The 26,293-nt window shown below is 45.7% G+C and overlaps 1 protein-coding gene across 3 annotated transcripts in view; it reads left to right on the top strand.

Moving 5' to 3' along the window:
• The first annotated feature begins 1,988 nt into the window (after positions 1 to 1,988).
• Positions 1,989 to 26,293, top strand: part of MARCHF4 (membrane associated ring-CH-type finger 4) — a 97,292-nt gene continuing 72,987 nt past the window's right edge. The window contains exons 1-2 of one of the 3 annotated variants that reach the window (XM_068195499.1): positions 2,006 to 2,055; positions 2,166 to 4,273. In XM_068195499.1, the coding sequence (XP_068051600.1) occupies positions 3,815 to 4,273 (459 nt within the window). In that variant the 5' untranslated portion in view covers positions 2,006 to 2,055; positions 2,166 to 3,814. Of the gene's footprint in view, positions 4,274 to 26,293 lie in introns of all 3 variants that reach the window. The other 2 variants (XM_068195498.1, XM_068195500.1) reach the window with 2 other exon arrangements.

Genomic DNA, 26,293 nt, shown 5'->3' with positions numbered 1-26,293 from the left:
CCTCTGGGAAGCATATGGAGCACTTCCGATTTATTATTTGTTTTATTTATTTTGTCACATTTATCAGCCATTCAACTCTCTGGGCACATAGCCCATACATTAAAACCCAGAGAATAACACAAAGATCTCCTCTAGCCTGAGAATATCCTTTCTGTAAAACCAGGCATGGGCAGGAGGGAAGGATGAAAGATGCTTTACACAAGCAAGGGATGACAACAATATATTTTTCTCCAATTCCATTATTGATGGAACCATTCTGAAAATGTTGGTGACATCAAGAGAAGAAGATGGGAACAATAAATAGCATGGGGGGTGGTGGTAGAAAGCCATCCTGGAGCATGGACACAGAGACTCAGCCTCTAGCCAGCCTGTCTCACACACAGGAAGTCTCTAAAATGCTCTTTCCATTATTATTTCTCTAATGACCTCATTAGACACATATGAAATTCTGAGAAGCTTTAATATGTTGTAGACAGCCATACTGGCAAGTCTGCCCAGCTTTTCTGAGGAACGGCAGGCTGCACTGATGAATGTTTTAAAGCATCCCAATGTGTAATTTATTTCCTGGAAATTAATTGCATGTGCTGGTTTTATTTTCTTGTAGCAAATAATCAGTCTGCTCCTTTTTAATTAGGTAACAACATAGATTCCTCTACTAATCATGATGTTGATTTATGCATGCCATGCCTTTTTCTATGGGAAACAATTTCAAATAATTGTCTATGGTCCACCACAACTTTTAAGAGACATGAGATTATTTATCAGTGGTATTGCCTGGGTCACTGCCAATGAAGACCTTGTACACAAGACCAACTGGAGAACCCAGACTGGGCATTGATGCAGGCAATGGCCTCCTCAAGGATAAGTTTAAGGAAGAAACCAAATTAAATGAAATTTCAATGGTATTGACATGATGTCAGACCCAGATGTCAAGAGGTGTGTCTCATCTTGCAGGTATTCACTGGTTCCTGAGCTGAGACATTCCACTGACATTAGCCATATTGCATGGACTGTATCAGTAACACTTTTGGTCCACATCAAACTCAGCACCTTTGTCAACTCTTCCATCTAGAATGCAAATACCAAGTTCCAGTGGAGACCTAAATTTCCCCTAGCATTCAGAGGCTGCATGGGTCTGCATGGACACACATGGAAAGCCACTTCTTCTGATGATTGCAGAGAAAAGCCAATGGCCTCTAACAGCTGCTACTTAAAATTTTCAAACAGGCTGAGAGAGTCAAAACTATTGGCCTTGGCATCCATTCATTACTTGCAGCAAAACTCTAATTAAGCAATAGTATTCAGTCATATTTACCCTTCATTGGGCTACAAGGAACCCATATTTCTACCGAAATACATGCTACTGAAACAAAACAAATCTATCAGCAAAAAAACGCTGCTGGAGTAAAATGTAATAATGATATCATAGCTATTAGACGGTGAAAACCTCTGCAACAAATTAATCTGCTAGGGAAAAGTTTCTTGGTGGGGTTTCGGCTTCCTGCTGGGAACCTGTAAAACCCGCACCACAGCCCGAGACATCGCCGCACCTGCGGCCTCTGCCTCCTGCCCCAGGAGGTTCCCGGGTGTCACAGGTCCCCGCAGCGGCCGGGGGAGGTGGAAACCCGCTTGGAACATGCCGGGGCGCAGAGGCTTCGCCGCCTGCCGGGTGCCCCTGGGCGGCGGGGCCGCTTCCCGCAGGGCCGGGCTCGCCAGGGCTGGTGCGGGGCTCGGCACGGCCGGTGGGGGCTCGGCGGGGCCGGTGGGGCCGGTGGGGGCTCGGCGGGGCCGGTGGGGGCTCGGCGGGGCCGGTGGGGGCTCGGCGGGGCTCGGCGGGGCCGGTGGGGGCTCGGCGGGGGCTCGGCGGGGCGGGCCGGGGGCGCAGCTCCGGCGGAGCCTCCGCGCCCCGCCCCGCCCCGCCCCGCCCCGCCCGGCGGAGCTGTCCGCGCCCCGTGGTGCTGAAGCCGCAGCGCCCGCCCAGCCCCTTCCCCGCCCCTCCTCCCTTCCTCCCCGGCGTGGGCTCTCGCAGGCAGCAGGCAGCTCGGGGCATCAAAGGTTGGGAAGGGCTCCATTCCTCGCTTTGATTCTCCCCCTCTCACCCCGCCTTTTTGCTTATTATTTCTCTCTCTTCTTTTTTTTTTTTTTTTTTTTTTTTTTTCCTCAAGCTGGGGGAGGAAGAAGAGCGCGGCCACGTCCCACCCCTCCCTTCCTGCAAATCCCCGCTCGCACTGCAAACAATCTGCCTTCCCCATTGCATCCAAGGGAGATAGCAACAGCAACATCATCACGGCAAGCCGGATGGGAGAGCGGAGAGGAGGCTGCTGCTGAGAGAGGAAGGCACACACGCACACACCAGCTCGATGTTGCCAAAGCGGTAGGAACCGCACGAAAAATAAGCCATGCTGCCCCATGTGTCTGGCGCATTGTGCTCCATCCGAGCCTTTTAGGAGGAAGAAGAGAATTATCTGCTCCGATTTTTTTCTGCCTGCCAGCGAGAGTGCGACAGACTTGCGATGGTTGAATGTCAATGCCTGTGAGAGAGTGCAACAGTCAGAGCAGGAGGAGGACAGAAGGGGAGGAAAATGAAGGTGGGGACGGTGGAGGAGAGAAAGAAGGAGCCTCGTCCAATGCATCAAAAGGAGGTCCCTGCAATTGCTGATAGAGCCCTGACCGCCTCGCCATCCACAATGGTCTGTACAAGCTGCCAATGCGTTTGATGACGTTCCTGTTTTGTGAAAGGAGGAAAGGAAACGTGACCATGTAAGATCCACGTTTCTCCGGTCAATTACATGCGAAGAATAGATCCGATTTCGACGTGGGTTTTTGGTCCAGGATGGTAACAGCTTAGGGAATAATACAGCCGCCTTCCCTCATCAATTTTGCCCTGATTTTTTTTTTTTTTTTTTTTTTTTTTTTTTTTTTTTTTTTTGGTGTGGTCCAGACAGCTGCTGGAATAGAGAAGGTCAGAATATATAAATATATATAAAATATATATGATATATATATTATATATATAAAATATATTTGTCTCAGTACATCTGGGATTAAGCTCATTGAATGCTAATTATTTCTTTCCGGACTTTTAATATTTACAATGAAATCTTTTAAAGGCAACGGTAAAATCTGAAGCCACCTGGCAGCACAGTGTTGAAAACGTAGGGTGTTTTCCCACAAACAATGTGAAGGTCTTTTTTGTCAAAGAGGCAATTTTGATAATAACAACAGCTACCAATTTTGCATTTTGATAGCCAGACCAGCTGCTATTTTGTCTGGATGCACACCGGGATTCGTGTGATCGGGTTTTATTTTTTATTTGAAAAAAAATTATTATAAAGTAGAAGAAAAAGGAAAATTACTTGAGATGCCAAATACTGTCGAGAGAACCATATTCTCTCTCCTCCCCACACCCACCGAAGACGTGGACCCTTCTTTTTTACAGGCTTAGGAGTTGCGAGAGCTGATCGGGGGCTTTCTCCCGAGACCGCCGCCTGCGCCCCTGGACCCTCGGGCGTGGGAGATTTATTTCCTCCTCCCGCTGATTTCTAAGCAAACTTGTGGAGGGGGGAAAGGATCCCTCGGCAGCACAGAGTCGGTTTTTTTCCTGGCGTGGATTTTTTTTTCAATTGCCGTCCCCGCCGGGTTGCAGCGGGCTGCCGGGGACTTCGCCCCTCGCCCTCCGGCTCTGCTTTTGTGCGTTCCCCGGCGGCCAGCGCAGCCCCCCCGGCACTGCGGCCGCCGCGGAGCCCCCCCGGCCGCGGGGCGCCCGGCTCCTGCCCTTTTCTTTCCCCCGTGCCCGCCTGCCAAGGAAAGGCACATGTTAATACCACCCGGCGCGGGCATTTTCTGCTACTGCTGCTGCGGGCTCCTCCGTCCGAGACAGATGTTGCGAAACCAAGGCCTCCTCAAGTGCCGCTGCCGCATGCTCTTCAATGACCTGAAGGTCTTCCTGCTGCGGAGACCCCCCGCGCCGCCGCCGCCCTCCCCGCCGCCGCCGCTCCCCATGCCCGGCGGCGCAGAGGCGGCGGCGGGGGCCGCACCGCCCGGGGGGCGCGGGCCCGGCTGGCGGGCGGCGGGCGGCGGCGGCGGCGCGGGCAGCCCGGCCGCCGAGGAGTGGGGCAGCCCCGCGGGGGAGCCGCCCGCCTCCCTGCCCAGCAGCACCTCCTCGGATGACTTCGGCAAGGGCAAGGCCGAGGACCGCTACTCGCTGGGCAGCAGTGTCGACAGCGGCATCCGCACCCCGCTCTGCAGGATCTGCTTCCAGGGGCCCGAGCAGGTGAGCGACCGCGGGCGGTGGGCGCTGGGGTGGGGGCCGCGACGGGCCCGGCGGCAGCGATGCTCCAGCGTGAGGGAGCCAGGGCCTGCTGCTTGAGGGGCTCTCCCTGTTGCCCGGAACAGGACCCCAAACCCAGAGGGGCTCTGCCTTCTGCCCAGGCCCCGGGCTCCAGATTTTGCACCTCGGTAGTGTTTCCCAGGGAGGTGTGGGGTGGCAGCGTGCTCTGTGCTTTTCTGCTTCCCGGCAGCCTTGCCCCGGGCACTCATGCCCAGCCTGAGAGCCGTACAGCTGTGGCATGAGAGGAGGGACATGCTGGCACCTTCAGGGAGCAGAGCACATCTCAGCAAGGGAGGCTCTTTGGTGCTTTGTGGGTACCCAGTTGCAATGATTCCAAAAGTGATGCAAAGGAGGAGTTTAATGTGCTCTTTGCTTTTAAAAATACAACTTCAGTCTGTACAAAACACGTGGCACGAGACAATCCCACTACAGTGTTTCCCAGGGGATGGCTAATAGGAAGTGTACAGGTGCTCCACTGCTCCCGTGCTCCCAGTTGCACTATCTGCAGGAGAAACACGGCTGGCTACGATTGTACCTGCTGAAGCTGCAGCCTTGAGATGCTCCATGATACAGACTGAGGTTAGGCCAGTGAAGTTTCCTTCCACCACACAGAATGAAACAAATGCAACCATGCTAGGATATAAGATGCCACCCTGGAGCATTATGCTCCATATTTAATGACAATTAAAACCATCTCATGTATTTTCAGGCTGGCAACTTCCTTACAGTGATGTACCCAGCAACATTTGTACCTAATATGACACAGCTTGCAGGTGCAAGGAAGGCTGCAGACCTCTGCTTGTGGGATCAAGCCTATATGTGCAGATAACCATTATTACTCAGGATAATTCCATTACATGTCATAATAGGGGATCCTTGTATGAAAAAGGGTTGCAAAGTTCAACTTGACTGTTTCCATTTTGGGCACAGATTCTGGCATGTTAGGTGATACGTTGAAATCTTACATAAAATGGGTTTTACCCCAGGAGTTCTTTCCCCTTCATGGACCTGTGTGCTCTGCTAAGGAAAAAAACAGTTCTCATTTGAAAGTGGCCATGTTCTGGCTCACACCCTGCCTTTCCCAAAGTTGCCTACAGCTGTAATGTAGTGATTGTGCCTTCCCTTATGTTGGTTTGAGGATGGTGGTGTTGGGTGCTGAAAAGTGGGGAATGGGCTTCCATTCCTCCTTTGGAGAAGCGGGGTCTGCCACCAACTGATCCCAATATCCACAGCCCTGCTGGATGTGCCAGACCAAGGGTTCCATAGGTCACAGCTCAGTGCTCAATGGACTGTAGCCTTCTCTAATGGTTTATGCAGCTGGCAGATAGCTGTGTAACCCTGTTTTCACCATAGGCTTTCAGATGGGAGTGGAGGAAATAATCCTTTTTTCGAGATACTGTACACCTTCTTCTCTTGCTTGTCCTGTCCCCATCTCTTCTGAAAGTTGGAAGCCATGCAATTCACTTCCTGGGAATTTGTATTATTCCACATTTCTAGTACTCTTCCCTGGCTTGCCATTCTGCCTGTGTACACAAGACGTAGGCACCTGCAAGATTGGCTTACATGTCACAGCAAATAGAGCCTAAGTAGAATTAAAAAGTAGCTTGCTTCCTTGGAGAACATTAATGCTTGAAAATAATTGGATGCTGATTTTCACACTGAAAACCAGTGTAGGTTGCATTGTAAAAGTGAGACTATTTGCTGACCATCTGCCAGCTACCTGAGTGAGGAGCTGAGCAGATGTGACTGGCATCTCATAAGATTTTCACCAGGATTTCTCTTTTTTGATTCTCAGTTTCTGACCAATACAATAAGTTATTTGCAGCTGTATTCTGCTACTCTTCCTTGAGCAGCACCTTATTCCACAAATAATTTTTTGTTCACCAGCATTGCTTGAAGAGTATTTGAAACTTTTTGCCCCTGCAGCAGCTGGGAAGCACAAGTCGTTATGGAGGTCCAAACTGTGGGGTTTAAAAGCACAGCCAGATGCTGACACAGCTTCCTGGAAGTACAGTTCAGAAAAACTAAGCACTGAGTTGGTGCAGCTGATGTCAAGACCTGCAGTTTGGTTTATTTGGCGCTTACGTCAATAAAACTCCAACAAGGCTAAATCCCACATTCCTTGTTCCTTTTTGTTGTGGTGTTTATTACTGGTTTAGCCTTTATTTCCCATTTTTTTTACAGCTCAACAGCTGACCAAAGACTCTTCATATTTTGGACCCTCACAACTGTAAAAGTCATAGACACACATTATTCTATACCACCCCTGCCAAGATCATAATGAAAATTTATATGCTTGGAAACAAAAACTAATTGCTATTTCTTTACTCTGCAGATTAATAGCAATGACAGATCTAAACAGTATTTTATTTACCTGTCAAAACCATCTGAATTTGCTGCAGCTGTGGGCAAATTTGCAGGGCTGCATCACAGTAACAAGAACAAAAGCCTTCATTATAAATTGACTGTTAGGCGCTCTAAACTTATTTACTCAGATAAAATGACAGACTCCAAAAGATGTTTTAATCCTGTTTTGATATAAAAATCCCAAACAAAACAACAGCCAAAAAGGTTTCTTAGTAATCTTGCTTCGCGAGTAGGGTTTATTTAATATCTAATGCAAAATAAAATTGATAGGGATTTTTGCTTTAAATTTATGATTGCCCAACATGCATGATACTTCAGGCTTATATCTTAAGCTCCTCATGTTGGTTTGTAAGCTGATTCTTTCCTTTAAAAATGTGCTGAGGACCATAGGAAGGAGGAAAACTCATTATTGTGAAACTGTTCTGATCCTTGCACGTTAGTCAAGAGTAACCAGGAATGCGGGCAAGAAAAGAGTGGATCTGATGACCAGGGGATCGCAGCATCTGGGCTTGTGTTTTGAGGGCCTGAAGAGCAAACTCTGCTCAGGTCTGACAGTTGAAAAAGGCAGCTGCTTTCATTGAAAATCAGAGCAAAATATCGTTGAAGGTGAAGGACTGAACTCAGCTCTTGGCAATGGCATTTCCTTTCAGGGACTTGCTCGGCATTTTCAGCGGTTTCAATGACTGAACGTCCTGCACCATTGTGTCAGCAAATTCTAAGACCCTGGACTGAGCGGCATAGCTCTGGGGAGAAACTGAGGAAGAAAAATGCTAGAGTATTTTCTTCTGTTTTGGTTAATGCTTCGTGTTCGTAGAATTTTGTCTGCTTTCCTGGATCTTTGACAATGTTCTACAAGAGAAAGAAACTAAGATGAGCTCCTCTCTCACAAATGTTTCACAGTATTTGGTATGGTTCCAAGCTGAAATCAAGTAATGAGGATTACCAGAAAAAGACATGGGTGAAAAGTTTCTTTGCATCAGGGGATAAACTGTTAGCCCACGTCACAAGGAGTTAGCAGTACTGTGGAGTTTAGGATCTCAGAAGTGGTGCTTTCAGCTGTGCTGAAAATAAATAGAAAACCATTCTTAAATGAAACTGAGATAATTTGGAAAGCCATGTGTTTCAAGGTTTGCTTGTTATATTGTCATTTAGAGTGTGTGCACATCTTTTCTTACCTATAATTTTCAATCTGCGTTTCTCTCGCTTTTTTTGGGGAAAGATGCTGAAAAGGTGGAGATTTGAAAAGTCAGTAGTGGTAGATTTGGTTGGCTATGGAGGATCAGAGAGAACAGATTGTAGACTCTTAGCTGCAGGCTGGTGGCTTGGACTTAGCTCAGTATTCAATAGAAATGCTTGGATGAAGACTATTCTTCCCACCAAATTTCCTGCTAGACTTTCAGGACACCAGCTCCTTAATATGAGAACATGAAAACCTTCAAGAAAATGGAAGGGAAGACAACTTACATTGGATATTAAGACATGCATTTATATGTGAGATGTAACTAGGCTGTGGAGCTCCCTGCTGCAGGACAATGAAAGAGCTAAAGTTTAATGAAGTATTATAAAGCCATGTGATTATTATGAATACCTAGAGTCATCACAATTAATGATAACACTTCTAAAAGTAAAATTCATCCTTCACATCTGAAGCCAATCTAGAGATCAGGGTAAGACTGACTAGGAGCAGGCTCCTGGGGCTGGTGTCTTGCCCCACAGCTCACCAGCCTCCTGTCCCTGACCAGTGAGATCCATCCCTGCAGGTCCATGTCTGGATTTCATGCTCATGTAAGGTAATGTCTTCAGTGTGGAGGCACCTGCCATGTTCAGAACTTCTCTAGAATTAAAGTGACCTCAAATTATTCATCCTATACTAACACACATTCTTGGGGCCCTGTGTAGGTTCAGGGAATGGTCAGTACCACTGAACAGCTGGTCATTATCATGTGTTACTTGAAATAGCTGGTGAGAATCTCATCCTCGTCCTGGTACAGACATGAGCAAAAACCATCATCAGCTCCTGCATGGTAGGGTCTGCAGAGAAGGCATGAGCTAAGGTCAGGAGATACTGCTGCTATACAGACTGGTCTCTCAGCAGCACAGAGGAGTACAGGAGGAGGCTGGGATACCTGATTTCTAATTTGCAATGTTGCAAGATTGAGGAAGATGAAGTACTAGAGTGAGACAAAGAGGAAAAGAGGCAGTCTGTGTCAGAATTCAGAGCACAAGAATGAAATGAATGAGTGGAAGAAGAAACAACTGTGCAACCAGTATCACAAGCATGTCCAAAGCCCCGAAGACTTGCAAATATAGATGTTGGTGCTTCATGGGGTCTGTCCAAACTGGCTAGACCATCAGGACACTGTTTTCAAACATGTTGGATCACATGACAGACAAATGCAGGCTTCCATCCATGTCCTTTTCAGAGGTGTGTTCCCACAGGATTCATTTTTTTTGCTGTCAGAAGGAGAAGCATTCATTAGAAAACAGCCAGTCCTCCTAAAACTGAAGAATAAGAGATGCTGGAGTGCAGCCATTTAGATTTCAATCTGTATATTGTAATTTATGGGAGGGAGGGAGGGAGGGAGGGAGGGAGGGAGGGAGGGAGGAAGGAAGGAAGGAAGGAAGGAAGGAAGGAAGGAAGGAAGGAAGGAAGGAAGGAAGGAAGGAAGGAAGGAAGGAAGGAAGGAAGGAAGGAAGGAAGGAAGGAAGGAAGGAAGGAAGGAAGGAAGGAAGGAAGGAAGGAAGGAAGGAAGGAAGGAAGGAAGGAAGGGAGGGAGGGAGGGAGGGAGGGAGAGAGGGAAGGAAAGGAAGGAAAGGAGAGGATGCTTCCTGTGATGTTCAGTCCATCTCTCTGCCTTCCCATCTTTGAATCTTATCACCTCTATAGCTACCTCTCCTCTTTCACCTGTCCCAGGATGAAATCTGTACTGTGCAGGCAGAACATTCTTGGCTTTGGCAAAAGCTTTGCTTGAGCCATCAACTGAATGGAGCCCAGGATGTCATCTATTTTAGATTTAGTTGCTGTTGCCACAGAGTTGATTGGCAAAGCTCCCATTAATTTCAACAGCAAAAGTGTAGGCATCCAGTAGCAGGGACCTGACCCCTGTATTTCAATAATGTTGTGCACACAGCGGGGTTTCTATAAATAATAGTGAAAGCCACTAATCCCATTGACTTTTAATTGCTCTGGAAGACAAGGTTTTCACCTTTTGTGCCTGCTGAAACTCTGATGCCTGACCCATTTATTTCAGTGCCACTAGCTAGCCTGAGCTGCAGTTTTTCTTTTCTTTCACTTTTCTCTGTATAAAAGGCTTCATGAAGGAACTTGTCTATATGTCACTGTTTCTTAAATATACATTTCAGGCCATGATTAACAGTGGCTGATGTCAGTTAGTGACAGAACAAGCAATCATGTAGCTCCATTGTTTGCATCTGTAGAGTCACTGCTCTTTCCACAAAGGCAACACTTGCCTCTAGAAAGGCTCTGTTCATACAAAACTGAATTGCATTTAGGTTGTCTTTTAAGCAAAAATTCATTCCCAGCAAGGGCCTCCTCTGTGGCAGCCTTCTGCTCACATCAGTGTTTTTGCATTCAAGGCTGGCCCAGTCCAGAAGTCAGAAATGGTTGTGCCAAAAAGCTGTGATACTGTGTGTCCCATGTGCCTGCTACACGTCTCCATTCCTCCTAGGCCTGTAGTAAGATAATAAGATGTACTGTAATTGTTAGTGGTCCATATCTGTGACCATCCCATCCCTTTTTTATTGGCTGCCACAGGAATAAAGCCATGTAATGGTGTTAGCTGTTACAGGTTATGCTCATCAACACTCCTCTAAACCTACTGGCTAATGACAGCCACATCTGGAGATCTGAAAGGCATTAAATTCCTGTATGCTTCATGAAAACTAGTTGGGTGAAGACCAGGAAAGCTAGAAATGTCCTACTGAGGGAGATATTATAGCATTATCTATGCTAGACACTGCAGAGTCCATGGAGGACAGAGCTTCAGATGGAACAGCAGCTGTAATAGGAACGTGTATCCCATTAGACAAAAAAAAGAATTACCCCATCATGATATGGTTTCCATGGGAAACCAGACTTACAGAACAGCTTGTTAACTTTTTATCTTTCTCCTTTTCCTTTGTTAATCAGAATTGCTTACCTAAAATGAATTGCTTGATGCTGAAGACTTTCTTATCTTCCCCCATCTTTTCACAACCTACCTTTTATCCTTTTCTGATTTATCACTGGTTGCAATAGAACAGATTACACTGTTGGCAGTGGAGAGTGATGAGCGATGACTTTCTTCTGGTGAAGAAAGTAACAGCAGGACCTGGAAACCTATGTAGATAATAAATGGACTGTCCCCATGCCCCTCTGTGAAAAGTGATAAGATAAGGCAAAATCATGGTGGGCAGACTGCTTCCAGTGACAAGGCCCCTATACTGAAATTCTCACACATCTTCTGTCGTGTCATTTCTTGTTCTTTACACTCTTGAGTGGTTTTCTCTCACCTCCTCTTCCTTCTTTTCTTTTTGGCCAAAGCCAATTGACTCATCAGAGCTTGGTGCCACCCATCCTATTTGTCTCTATCTGCACAGGTTCTCCTATGGCCTGTGTACCAACAAATCCAAGCCTCCTCCCTGTGCAGCTTGAGACACAGGTGACAGAAGCTCAATTTGCTTCCCTGGGTGGGGAGTGAGGGATGGTACAGAATGGGAGGATGATACAAAAAAAAAAAAAAAGGATTTACATATTATAATTTTCTACATCTAGTACATTGTGGTTATCGTGGGAACCAGGCTGTGCTTGGGGAAAACTGTGTAAACCTCATGAAGGGTGGAGTTCTATCTTGAAGGGATCCCTGAGAAAGTTTTGTGTCTTCTGTAGAATGACTTTGCAGGGAATGTCCATTTTGGTTGAAGAACTGGACTGTCAGACATACGTTTTTCCTGTGGAGTCACAGACATATGCAAAACAACTTTGCAGAACAGGAGAGAGAAAATAAACTTGATATTCAGCCAGTTTGGAGGTCAAGCACTGGTATGGTCTTTGTGGTTTGCCATGTTGCTCTTAGCAGAAGGTTACCAAGGTCTGCTTGATTGACAGTGTGTTCATGTTTAAGGTAAGGTCATGAGGTCACCTTGCCCATGCAAAAAGTATGTGCCATTAGCCAAGAGGTCAGTGCTAGAGGCACCTCCAAGGTTTGCAGTGCACTAAGCATTTGGAGGTGCTTGCCCTCACCGTTTGCAGACAGTCCTGTGGCTGCAGCCTTTGTCAAGTCATTCCCTGGGATTGCCATTGTAACTTCTGGTACTGTGTAGGTTTAGCTTTTGTTTATTCATGTGTGCATTGATCATGCCCAGATGTGGGGCAGTGCCCTCTTACCTGTCCAAAATCCTGACAGAGGCTGATCTAACCAGTTCTTAAGGGTGGGCATAGTTGGAGAATCCACCTTTCCTGGTGACACTCATTTCTTATTGCCCTTTTTTCCCAAGAAGTAAGTAACTGAAGGTATTTTCCAGTATTTGCATGTAAATACAGTGAAAACTCATCCTTTCAGGATTTTACAAGTTTAACTGACAACTGAAGCCATAACACTCCTTTTTTTCTAGGCCAAACAATCCCCATTATGCCTTTCCTTTTATGATGTATTTTCTATACTACTAATCATCCTTTGTGTTATCCTTACCAAATGATCCATATTTTGCTATAAATGCACTGGAAACAGTTATCCAGATGAATCCTTGTCAGTGCCGAGCAGGCAGAAAGGTTTTGAATCCTGTTTAACAGGTAGCAGAAATCATCCATTCCAGGCTAATGTTCGCCCTCTTTATTTATTCATTTATTTAGGGAACAGCAGATGATTATTGATTGTTACTCAGCTCATGATCTCCCTGTCCTTCAGAGCTGCTTCTTGGCCAGTCTTCCATCCTGGCTCTGTGCAGTTGGCATTACTGCACTGGTGGAGGAGCTGCATTTGGTCTTGCTGAATTGCATCCATTTTTCCCCACTAGTAGCCCCTGACAGAGGGCCTGCAGATGCAGTAAGCATTAACTGTTGAATCTTCAGGTCCTTAATGACTTGAGCTCTTCTTCCTTGCCTCCTGAGGGGAGCTGGAAGGAAAAGGCTGGAGGAGCAGTTGTGCTTTTCTTTAAGGATCCTGTGACTGCCATAGGTAAGACTTATGGCTGGGGCTGGTCCTGCCCACTTACAGCCATGTGGAGGAAGAGTGAATGGATCCTCATTCCTTCAGTTCAGATGTCTGCTTTCTGCCCCAATTACAGCCACTCTCAGCAAGGCTGAATTTGATTTTCTTGACAGATTCAGGCTTCTAGCCAGTCCTGCTTGAAATGTTGCCTGCACCACCTCTCCTGTTTCTCAATCACTTTATGGATGGGGTGGCTCACATTTCCTCCTAGCATCTTCTTGTGCTAGCACTGTCACTTGGGGCATTAACCCTATGCCCAGCTTGAGCTTATTTTCTCTCATACCCCAGCTGTGTACTTATGTTGTGTTCATTTGCTTTCTCTAGGGTTGCACAGACATTTGCTCAGATCCTCATTTATTGCTTTCATTACTGTGATCCCTCCCTCTCCAATTTCCCAGCACAGGCATTGTCCTGCTTCAGTGGAGTCAAAACCAAGAAGCTCACTTCTTCTACTGGTATCTTGATGAAAGAAGTGGTTTTCTAAGAACTTCCATGTGCATCTCCACACCCTTCAGTGTTCCCTGTCCTTACCCAGATAGATCCTGTATAGTTTTTTTACACCAATTCTCAGTGTTTGGGAGAGCTAAAAAAAAACCCATGTGGAAGAATCTGTTGAAGACATAACACACAGCATCAGCATTGCAGGAATCCTGCTGGCACTTCACCCACATCACATCAGCACCTACCCTGGCAGTTTCCTGCAGGTGCTGAACTAAAGCTCAATGGGTGGTTTGCACTTCCTGCAAGTCCAGGGCCATGGGCTAAACCTGCCCCTCCAAACACCCCAGTGCTTTTAGTTTTATCAGTCTTCTTCTCTGTCTGATGTCTTGCATGACCTTGCACTCTCTGATGAATTAAGCACTTCCCATTTCTTTTTCTCCTTGTTAAGCACACTAGGACCTGTCAGGGCTTAAGGTGCTGGAGAAGTACAAGAATATTATTATCCCATTCCAAGTGATATTAAAAGAACATTAAGATGGATCAGATGGGCATTCAAGAAAAGTAGGTAATAATAAAATCCTGTATCAGAGAGAAATAGCAGTTAAGTAATTAAAGAGAGGGTTTCCACAAGAGGCAGAAGGAGAGTTATGGGTGCTTCTGGCCTCCTGAGCATTCTTTATTTTAATACCATGATAACCTTTACAGGATGTCAATATGTCAAACATTGCACCAAGAAGTGAAGCAAAGCCTTTTCTTGCCCTACAGAGTTCACATTTTAGGACATAAACCCCCAATATTTCCTTAACATTAAAAAGGCAGGAATTCTTACAAGATTTAAGACCAGAGGGTGTTACTGGGTTAGTCTAGTCTGAACCTCTCTGTAATAGCAGTGAAATAAGTTCCCACAATGAAATTCCTGCTTGAAGCTTCCAGTGCAAGGACTGGAGAAGAAATATCTCTACTTGATTTTCAGATCTCCAAAATGGGAAACTGTTGCAGTGCCCAAGGAGAAAATCTAGGGAAACAGAGAACTGAAACTGTCTTTGCATATCAGCTTTTGTCTTTTCTGTCACAGAAAGAACTGTGTACTGTGTGCATCCTTAGAAACCAGCTTCAAAAACCCTTGGGCTAGCTGGCAGAGAAGATTTCCCTCATGGAAAAAGTTCTGTGTTTGAAGACAGTTTTATTCCACATCAGATTAAAAGCAAGAAACTTTCAGCCTGGAAAAACACTCATGGGATTCAGCTAGTTAGGAAAAAAACAGTTCATAGCCTTCTCTGACATATGAGAGCAGAAGTGCTGTCACCTACATTTAACACACATCTGGAGAATTTTCTTCATAGACAGGATGGCTACATCATTTCTAAGAAAAACATTTTTAGAGCCCCCGTAGCCTGAAGTGAGGACTCCCTCATAAAGTCCAGCTTGCTGTACCATCATGACCTGGCCCAGCTGGTCATGTTGGGTCATTATTATTACCTTTCCCACTCCTTATGATTTATTTCTTGCCCTTTTTGCAGACATGTGAAATCTGTGGGAGAGTTCTTGTCCTTCCCATCCTGCAGCTATTCATGAGATTTCCTCTCTCATCTTTTTCTTGGTGACGCCAGACAGGAGTTTCATCTCTTTGAAGGTGTGCTCAGGCATTCAGTGCAAATGTCAGATGATAGTGAAATTTTTGAGTTATAACTCAGGTCAAACAAATTCACACAACCTCAGAATATTTTAGGATTTTAGGGAATCTCAGGAGATCATCTTGTTCAACTTCTACTCAAGCAGATCTGACCAAATCAGATCTCCAGATATCCAGAGCTGGATAATTACAAGGACTGTTACTCCAGTCATGTCTCTGGACACCAGATTTAATATTAACTTCCCTTGTGGTAAAAATACGTGTGTAAGCGGGGGGGAGTATTTTTGATTTATAATCATAATTTCTTGTGTTTCAAATTGTATCTGTTTCCTATTGTAACCATACACCTTTGAGAAGAGTCTGGCTTTCTTGCTTTACCATGAGGTGGCTGAAGACAGCAGTAAGATCTCCCTGTAGCTTTTACAGTGATTTAGGAGGTGCTGTGCAAAAGAAAGGATTAAATGTCTGCTTTAACTCCTTGGTGTGGATTTGGACAAGGGCTGAGATTTGTGTAATGGTAGTCAGATAAATACCAAGGGAAAATACTTGCCCATCTATACCTTGAAGAATGAGAACAAACATTGCTAATAATAGCAAAAGCTCAGTTATTTCTCTTTGTCATAGCCAGGACACTTCTTGATCCAATAATCACTAAACCTCAAGGAGGTGATTCTGTTTCAAATCTGAGTCTTATAGAAATACTGGTTGTAGAAATCCTTGATTGAGCAAGAACAGTTTTTGTTTAAATTGAACAGAAGGATGAGCAAAAAGAGATCTGTAACTAAGGTTTTCAACTTCACAGAAGCAGATTTTGAAAAATTATGAGTCTCTAAAAATATGCAATATAGCAGAAATTTATTATACATTGTCTTATTACTACCAAAACAGCCGTTAGTCTCTTTTTAACAAACAAAAGCATTCTGTTACAATTACTGCTTTCTGGAATCTTACAGCAATTCTCTCTTCTACAGGGCATTTTTTGCTTTCTGCCTTCAATTTATTTGCCTGGAAAGCTGTTCAAAACCTGTCCCAAGATATGTTTTAATACAAATGAAAAATATTCTCTCTTTCTTACTTGCTTCCCTAAGCATCAGTACTTATACATGTCAGTTCTATTAATAAGTTCACAAGATACACTCAGTGACATTTAAACTTCTCTGTCAAACCCAGCCACCTTTGATAAATAAAGGGCTGCAGAACTCTTAAGCTCTTATGAGTTGCCTGAAAATGTGTGGCCAGGTGGGGCATACTCCCCACACTGGCTTTGTGATGCCATGGAGGGGAACTGTCACAAGAGGCCCACTCCTACTAGACATCAAAAAAGCCACCTTACTACCAGGTACAATTCAGGGAGAATATACACGCTGTTTGGCTCCATTACTCTGAGAACTTCTGGTTTTGCTGTTGTCTTTGCTTTTAATTCTCTTTACAAAAAGGCAAGAAAAAGATCCATCTGCCAGCAGAAGTGGAGCTAGCAAGTTTGAAGTCAATACTGGAATATTTCAGAAAACTGTATATTTAGGAAACATAGGGAACCATATAGTAAAAGTTCTAGAGGCTTCTCCACTGACCCAGTCCAGGATCTGTTATTTCAGTCAGCCTCTTTGAAGGGCACTTCACAACAGGGTGGTCACACAGAGCCAAATGGTTGGACTTGCCCTTCAGGCAGCACAAAAGGGGGGGATGTTGATCCAGCCCTACCTAGGACTGCTTGAAAACCTGAAGAAACACCTTTGGTAGATGACTGATAGCAGCAGCTCTTCCTCAAGCCTGCAGAACTCTCTGTGTCACTCCATCACTGTAGAAAACTCAGCTGGAGTGGACAGCCAGGTGATCAAGGGAAGGATTGTAGTTGAGTGATCATGACTGGCAGGGAGAATATCAGAAATAATTTTGTGCAAATTAGTAAGAGGAGGAACTTTGATCAGAGGCATTCAAAGTGCATCTGTCACTAGGAAAGCAAACTAAGCTGCAGGGACTCTTCAGAATTTCTTATTGCTATAGTAAGCTAAAGGGGATGCAGAAGCTGCTACAGGCTTATAGATTTCCACAGAGCACTCCAATAAGCTCCACATCAGAGGTTATTTGCAAACGCAAGGCATACAAATGTGTGTTTGTGTGTGAGCTGCTCTGCCTGTGTTTAGGAGGATCAGAAACGCACAGGGTAAAAGCTGTGATCTCTGAAGGTGCAGGAGGTTTTCTACCATAGCATGGCTCTGCTTTCTGTTTGTGTTGGATGCAGTTATTTTTCCCTGTAATGGATGTGAGAAGGCCTCTGAGATTGGGTTTCTGTGATGAAACAGAAGATGGAGGGGGATGTTCTTGGGACAGATGAAAGCTGAAAAACACATGCTCTGCTTCTCTAATCAGCACAAGCTTCTGTTGCATGTGATGGAGACTCATTCATTCATCCATCCATTCATTCATTCATTCATTCCTGCAATCCTCCACTGCCACCAAAAAACCCTAATGACATTCATCAGCTCCTTGCTTCTTTGTATCCCAGTTCTGCATTGCCCCATTTGTGTGTTTCCTTCCATAGGGTTTATGACTTCATCCCTCTCCAGGTGGTATCTCTCCAACAGGGCAATGTAACTCCGTCTTTTCTTGCCAGATAATTTTTTGCCCCTAAGTGCTCTGAGTGGAGCAGCAATATCAGCCCTCCTAGGCTACTGGGGAGATTTTCACCTTCTCTAACTACATTGTGAATGTTCCCAGTTTTTCAGCACGCTCTGCATTTTGGCCTGATTAGGCTATTTGTTCTGTTGTATTGCAGAGACGAGGAGCAGTGCTTAGGCACAAGAGAGTATGTTCTCTCTGTGTCCTGTAAAATAAGAGAAAATTTGCTCAGCTGGAAATGAAACAACTTTGAGTTCAAAACTCACTTTCACTGATGACTGCTTTGCATTTTTGTACAACCATCAGTACAGGCCAAGGTCTTTACCCCTAAGGCCATTAGCTATTTGTATCCCAGAGATACCGATGAGTCAAAAAGAGGCTGTACAAATCCATGGTGATAGGGAAAACCATCAGGATTCCCCCCCTTTGGCATGCCCTATACATGTTTGGAACAAATTTTCACCCCAAGTCCCCTTTCTCAGACTGCCCTGTCCACCTGGTCAATACTGTTTGGAACCCTCTGACACACCTTCACCTGTCATGGATGGGTTGCAGATGAATAACAGCCCTTCCTGTGATTTATATTCTTTCAAGGGAGAGAGAAGGAGTTTTGCCAGATATCCATCTACCTATAAATGCATATGGCATAACTGCTGGGACACAGCTGCACTCACGTGTCTGTCTTTAATCTTGTTTCCTTATAAATCACTGTGTCTACATTGCCTTGAGCTGTTTTTCTTCCCTCCTGAAATGTGCACAACAGCACTGGCATCAGTATCTCCAGTGCACTGCTCTGCTTCTGGACTGCACAGCCTTCGGGGCCCTTATGAGATGGTCAGAGGGCCATGGGGGTCAGGGTTCCCATTGATACACTCCATGGCCTCTCTGTCTTCAGAGGTTCTGTGTGATTCCCAGGCAGCAGGCAGCCCGCAGGCACCGCCGCAGCGTGTGCTGACCCAGCGCTCACCACTGCGCAGGGACTGGCTGCACGTGTGCTTGTGGCAGTGTGGGAGAAGGCAGATGCCACGTGGCTGAGCCAAATTGGATTGAGGAGATTAAATGGTCATTTGTGGGTCACGTTTTCCTGCAGAGGGCAGATTGATGCCATGATGCACATCTGGGCTGTGGAGCAGATGCAGCAGTTTCAGCTGCTGTGAGGCACTTTCCTGGAGGACTCTGCTGAGCTCCCTACGGGGCTGGGAACACAGCACACCAGCCAAGAGATCTCCCAGCTGGGGAGAGCTGATCTCTGCTGTTACTGGTACATTTGTAGTGAGAGATCTGCACTTTGCCTGTTTCTCCAGTAGTGTGTGCGTGGCATGACCAATGCAGTGTGGTGATTTGCAGTGTATCACAACTGTACTGAATCACAGTGGCTCACAGATCAGGCATCCATGTCTTGTGGATTTTTTTTACAATCCACTTGCCAGTCTTCTGCGTTCATCCACTGAAAAAGATCTTTCCATCTGACTGGTCAGCTGTAAGTTCACCAGGTCATGAAAACAGGCTGACCTGGAAATATCCAAGAAGATGGTTCAGAACTTGATTTAGGCTTGAGTACTTTCTGACACTAGGGTGTTAGGGCTGTGACTGTGAAACAGTAGTGAGCCCTTGCTGGATAATGCAAGTGGTAAAGAAAACTTCCTGGCCATGTCAGAAGATCGCTAAGCAAATGGCACACTGTGATATGGAGGAAAACCACATGGCCTGTCTCCATGAGTGCTTGGAGAGGGCATCTCTGCTTTCTGCAGAGCCAGGTTTTGCCTTTCTGCTAAAGAAAATGAAGTAGACTAAAAGGTTTGGGGAACTGAGCAGCTAACACAGTCCTCTTAGATGAGAGTTACCCTAGGAGGTCAGAATTAGCAAACCCCAGATTTTAGAGTCAGGGTGGCAACTGGGTCACTGGATAACAGGTCCCAACCCAGGCAGAGAGTTGGTCTCTGGCTCTGAGAGGACACATTTAGAATATTTCCCCCACTGGGATGGCTTGAGTAGAGGAGGTTCTTCCTCCTGTTCAAGTGAATGAAAGTGGATGAGCAACAAACATGGATCTCAGCTTCTCCTCTGAGCTTTGTAAACAAACTGTGATTTTGGGCACATCACCAAGGTAGGACACAGCTCTGAATTGCAGACACCTCAATGTGAGTGTCACAATGTAGGTGTCTGCATGTGGTCTGGGTGTTCAGGCAGTGAAAAATCAAGAGCTTGAGTCATGCCCACGCAAGGATTTCTTAGTGGAAAACATCTTGAGGTAGATAATCATGCCCCTAGTGAATGCAGGCAGTGGAGCTGGAGAGCCAGACACCTACATTTGCTCTGCTGACTCACTCCCAGGCTCTGCTGTCAACATTGACTAGACCTCCATTGATTATACAGGAACCAGGGCATCCAGTGCACACAGAGCTGCTACATCTGCATAGAGTACATAGGACCCTTTCATGCCTCCATAAAGCAGACTGGAAACCTTCACTTGTAGGAATGCTTTAAGGAATCCTTGCTCATGTACAAAACACTGAAATTACTTCAACCTAGGTGCTCTGCAAATGCTGAGTGTACACATTATTATAAGTAAACAACAATTCAGAAATGCATGCACAACACTGAAGAGAAGTAAACAGATGGGAGAAGTTGCCAAGTAAGGCCACACTGAAGTGATGAGCAAAAATAAGTGTTAGAGACAGTCTGACATTTTTATAGCGAGACAGACGCAACCAGGATTTGAAGCGTATAGCAATGAAATGGGGTCAAGAAGATGAGCTGCCTTTTCTTGGCCAAACTCTTCTCCTGTTGGGCAGTCCCTTCTGTGCTCAAGCAGCAAGTGCCCTGCCTAATCAGGATAATCATGGTGCAAAATGGCCAGTGGACAAGGCAGGAAAAGTGATATTGTTTGTGGTGAGCTGCTGTGTGGGAGAAAAGAGATTTTAAATACAGCCTTGAAGTCATTGAGTGACACCAGCACTGGGCTGACTTGAACTGACAACTGCTAATTACTGAGAAAAAACTGACTCACTAAAAAACAATAATTGTCTTGCATCTAATAGATGGCTTACAGTCAAATAGAATGCTACAGTCTTGGCATGGGGGACATGCATAATGTGACAGACAGCCTGCAGCCTCACATATCTTTTACAGAAATGGAGTTCAAAAGCTGTGCAAGACATGCTGTATTTTAATTAACCAAAGTCCAGAAAAGCTTCTCTGCAAACCTAGGCAGAAACTGCATGAGGACACCCTTCTCTTGGCAAAACACTGAAAATCCAGTCTGATGTTGCTAACAGCAAAAATCCTCTGGCTTCTGAAAAGTCACTATTTTCCATTTTACGGTATCCAGCTGCAATTGCTGCTGGAAACTCTCCTATGGGGAGGAGCATCAGCAGAAGGGGTCTTCACAGAGAAATAGTGAAAGGGAGCAATTCTTGGGGAATGACGCAGTAAACATGTGACAGGCACTTCTGAAAATTCATGTATCTGTCAGAATTGATGAAACTGTTTCCTATTGGTGTGATAAGAATGTATTAAATTTTTGTCTGGGTTCACGCAAGCATGGATTATAAGAAAAGCTCTTGTATATTAAGGGATTACATACTTTATTGCAGTATATGCTACCTAAGTAGTACTGGGAACAGTTCTCACATGTGTCTTGGCTACAGGGGAACAGTAAGCAAAAGGCAAATTGTTTATGGTGGTCCTAGGTGTAATTTGGATGAACCAGCATGGTTTTCCTATTCTTGGAATACAGAATGATCTTTTCACCCTCATAAAGTGGCCTAAGTCAGTCTGAAATTTGATGGTGCTGAGGCTCTCATCATTTGGATGTAAGTGGCTCCACCATGCTTCTTGGGCATGGGAGCACAGGGGATGTGTCTCTGGTCCTCAGATCACTTTTTATCCTTCAGCAGGTCATTTCCAATCTCTCTTTTTGGAGGGAGAGTTCAGCAGACCTTGGCTCTAAATGTCAAGCTGTTGGGCCTATTCAACAGAGAGATGTCTGATGGGAAGAAAGGCTCTCTCCAAACAGCACCATCAGTTCAGTGTCATCTTTCTTTTTTTTAAGAAAAAGTTGGCTTGGTTGGCCCTTGAGTTACTGTTCATTATTTTCCCATGTGCATGTCAGTAATTCCTTGTTGTTGGGTCATTTCTCTTTGTAAAGCACTTTAAGTACAGTTCAACACCAGTGTGGAACATGCAATTCCCTTGGATGGTGGTGGCCTCCTGTTCACTTCTCCTTCTCTTTTTCTCGCTTTCTTGCAGTCACTTGAAAGTTCTCTTGAGCCCTTGTTTAGCTGGCTCACCCTTAACTCTAAATAGTAACAGCCTTAATCCAGGGGACTTTTCTAATCCTGGGGTGGGAGTGGGAAGCATGAGTGATTGCTCTGAGCAGCAAACCCATTTATGCGAAGTGTTTCACTCTCTGAGCAGCATCGTTGAGGAAGGATGAGATTAGAAGGATATCACCGGCTAAGTGACTAAGAGATTTATCTTATTCGTAGGCTTGGCTTGTACTTAAGGAATTTACATTATTGGGATTTTTTAAAAATCTGAGCTGGCTGAATCTATCAGTCTTCCAGCTGTGTCATAGATATCAAAGACTTGTTGTTTCCTTCCTGGTTCCTACCTTGCAGCACCTACACATTGCTCCCACTGCTTTCTCTTGTTGCTTTTCTACACATGTTTCCATATGCCAGGAGTACTACAGCCTCCCCCAAGTCCCTAAGAGATTATCATAAGGCAACTCAGTGTCAAGACACTTTCCCAGGTATTCAGTCTGTTTTTTCTTTTGCTTAATTAATTTCTTCATTATTTGTCTAGTTAATAGTGTTGCGAAAATGATTAATAGAGTTGCATCTCCCTCTGACACTGATATGTCTGAATATTTATAATAAAGAAGAGTCAATGTCCTTGAAGCTTCTAAGTCAGTGATTCCCCTCTAGAGCAGGGGCTGGGACAGATCACAGTATGGACATAGGTATTTCTCTGCATCGGTCCTGAGAGAAAATTCTCAGGTGCTCGGACCTCAGGGAACCCCTACCCCAGCTGAGATTGGCAATTCCAGCACAAGTGTCCCAGCTCACAACAGTGAGCAAAGGCCTGGAGTCCCTTTGCTCCACTACAGCTGTGCATTCAGACAGACTGCTTGGGAAATTATATCAGCAAAACCCTGCACTCCTCTGCTAACGAAGACTGACACCTTGCTGGGGGATGGATGAGGAGGGGGATGGTTGGCACAGAGGAGTTGCACTGGGTAAAGGCTGCATGAAAAAAGACATGCAATGCTGGCAGGCAGAACATCCACAGTGAGGGCAGTCAGGCTAAAGTCAGTTCAGAAACTGTATCTTCCCAACATGGTGTCTCCCTGCACAGCAATTCAGACAGGAGCAGCAGGGACATTCCCAAGGGAGAGAAAGAGGTATCACTGAAGTTGAAAGAGAAGTCAGTGTCACTGAAAAAAGGTAAAGTCTTATCTACAGACCTTTCCTCAGGGTAAGGGTGACTGTCCAGTGTCTTGGCGATGTGTGTTCATGAGCAAGCTGAACCAGTCCAACACCTTGCAGCTATAATGAGCAGCAGCTTCAGCTCTGCATTTCAACCCTTTCCAAGCTCTAGCACCAGGGACCATGCAACCAGGGACTTGATCCCAGCATTTTTTTAAAATTCTGATTAGCTTTTTTTCCATCAATTCCCCTATCTATCTGACCACCTGGTCACCACACAGCACTGGTAATGGGGCAGGGCAGCACACACAGGAAGGGCAGTGGGAAAGGGGAGATGGCAGCACAGACTTAGGCATATAAACTGTGCCTAGAATTGCATCCCAATACCATGAACTTAGCAACTCCCTTCTAGCAACAATGAAGTATAAGGCATTTGAAGATACTCTGCAGCAATTTTAAGGGGATTATTCTGTGTTCAGCCCAGAGATAAAGCAAACATCAAGCTCAGCTCTTCAAGAAAACAAGCTCCTTGCCTGGACATCTGAATATCTGTCTCAGGAGGGAGTCCCTTTTACCTCTGTAAAAGGAAAAAGAAAGCCAGTGACACTTCTAGGCATGGAGCCATACCATTTTTGTTCTTACACACTTTGCAGTTTTTCCCAAGTGACACTGAAGTTGTTCCCAGATCAGGGAGGCAATGTCTTCTGGCCATCCTAGGAAGAAGGGCTGTACGAGGTGGCTGCAAGCTGAAAATTCCAGAGATATCTTCCTTAGTGCCCAAATACTCCCCCAGCACAAATGAGAGATTGACTATCTGGGCTCGTCAGTGGGGGATACTAAAATGCTAAAGGGACAGAAGCACATTATGTGTGAAGAGAGGTGGAGGGATTTGGACTTGTTCAGTCTGGCAGCAGGAAGATGAAAGGGGTGATCTGCTGCCTTCTTCTGCTTGAAGTCAGAACATAAAGACCACAGAGCCAGAGGGGCACAGCAAAGGTTTAGAGGCAATGGCACAAGTTGCAGCAAGGGAGGTACTCATTGGATATACAGAAACAAACTTTCACAGTGAGAGCAGAGCAGTGCTGAGACAAGAACCCAGACATATAGTAGGATCTCAGTCCTCTGACATCTTCACAATTCAACAAAATAAAGCCTTGAACAACCTTGAAGCTAACCCAGGTTTGAGCAGAAGGCTGGACAAAAGACATCCAGGGACCTCCCAACCTAAATTCTGTGACCTTAAAAAAAATGGGCTGAGGAGATTGAGAAGTGGCTGCAGTGTCACTGGTCATAGGTTTTAGCCTTCTTGTTCTGGAGAATGGTGTTGCAAGGAGAAGATTCTTAAGCACGCAGAGATGTGAGCCCACCCACTTGCCTGACTTCAGACATGACTCTGCCTGCAGCCATCTCAGTGTGTCCCAACTTCTGTCTGACTGACCTTTGAACAAATGAGCTGGTCCAGCACGAGAGCCTGTCCTAATGAGCACAGCAAAGCTATGGCCTTTTGAGCTGGTGGCAGCAGTCAGCCCATGACTGATGTCCAGGAGGTGCCTGTGCTCCCCACTCATGTTGTGGGGGCTGGTACTGCCATCCTTCACTTTGAGATCAAATTAATGTCTAACTAGTGAAAATTTGGGATGGAAAAGACTGGGTAAATGTGCTGTCTATGCCCACCATCTGCCTTACATGTACCCCTGGTATGTCTCCTGCTCTATTCCCTGGGTAACCCCCAACCTCCCATATCATCAACATGGTTTACTGTAGGTTACACCAGGTCCCTCCAGTGTAACATGAGACCCCTGCTCCCCAGGTATCAACCTCTTTGCTTTCAGTATTATTCTCCACCCACCTTGCTGAGGCACCCCAGTAACATATTCCCCGTGACTGTCACCTCAGATCCCCACTTAGCAGCACGTCTCTTACAGCCCCACTTCCCAGAGGCTTCTCAAGCTCAGTACTGCAAAGTCATCACACTTGTGACCATCCTAATACAAGGATCTTTCTCCTGTGGCACATCCCCACTTCCCTCTTCCAGTAGCTCTTCCAGCCCAGCTCCCCAAAATGGTCCTTCCAGGTGCCCTCCCTTTATCTTCACCTTCCTCCCTGGCAGGAGTGTGGGAGGAGAAGGCAGGCAAAACCTCTCCCTTAGAGTGGGTGTGCTTAATTTGGTGTTTGTTTTCAGTGCCGTCTGCTCATCACTGTTAAATGGATTTCATTTATGATGTTAAAAGAAAGAAAGAAAAAAAAAAGAGAAATATCTCTGCCTCACTACAGCACCTTCTTTCAAGGGAAAACACCTTTCCTGTTTGCCTCTGGATGCTTGTTTCTGTCTGTGGGATTCAGCTATCAAAATGTGTAAGTATGGTCACCTGACACATGCATTGAAATGCTGCTCATTTTCTCCCTCAAAGAAGTAGCTGAAAGGTTTAAATCTGGTGCTATTCTGCAAAGGGAGAAAGTGATGATAAAATGCAACCTGCCCCAGTGGAGAAGCCAGGCAAAGAGGGAGCTCTGGACAGGTAGATGGGCTCAGCTGGCCAGGTCTGGTTGTCCTGTGTCCCTGAGCATACCCAGGACCAGCAGGAAGGGATTTTTTTCCCTACCTGCTTTTGCTGGGGACTGACCCAGAGAGCCCCTGCACTGGGGATGGCCAGGAAATCTTGACCAATTTCTAGCCTGCCCACAAATCCAGGCTATTTGAGACCTGTTTGGTTTTGTGTCCACTAAGTCCTTTATTTAACCAAAATCAGGCCTCCAAAAAGTAAAATAAATGATTCATATTCCTTTAAATAGTTACTAATTTCCTTTTTAAAAAAATTCTCTCCTGTTCTCCTACAATGAGTTAGGGTTAGGTGCCACAACTGGACAGGGTAGGCTTTCCCAGCCTCCGCATGGGGCTTGGTACCACATTGCTGGTTTGCAGAGGAGCCATTTTCCTGACAGTGGCACTGGCTCTGACTCTTATTTAAGCTGCTGTGAAAGGAGAGGCATTAGGGAGCAGCTATCAGGTCTCCAGCGAGCCAGACCCCAGCAGAAGTGTGAAACGTCACTGTGCCTGTGGGTGAGAAGGAAGAAAGTGTGTTAATGCTTTCGAGAAGCACCGTCAGGCCACAGACTTTATTTCTCAGCCATCCATCTCACAGTCCTCTTAGCAAACCGCAAATAGTAACACCTCCCTCCCTCCCTCCCCGGAGCTGGGAGGCAAAATTAACTATTGCAAAGCCCTCTGGGCGCATGGAGCGGAGTCCAAAGGCTCTATGAA

This window comes from Anomalospiza imberbis, chromosome 7 (assembly GCF_031753505.1).
Source record: "Anomalospiza imberbis isolate Cuckoo-Finch-1a 21T00152 chromosome 7, ASM3175350v1, whole genome shotgun sequence".
Lineage (NCBI taxonomy): Eukaryota > Metazoa > Chordata > Aves > Passeriformes > Viduidae > Anomalospiza > Anomalospiza imberbis.
This window is presented reverse-complemented; position numbering and strand designations above follow the sequence as displayed.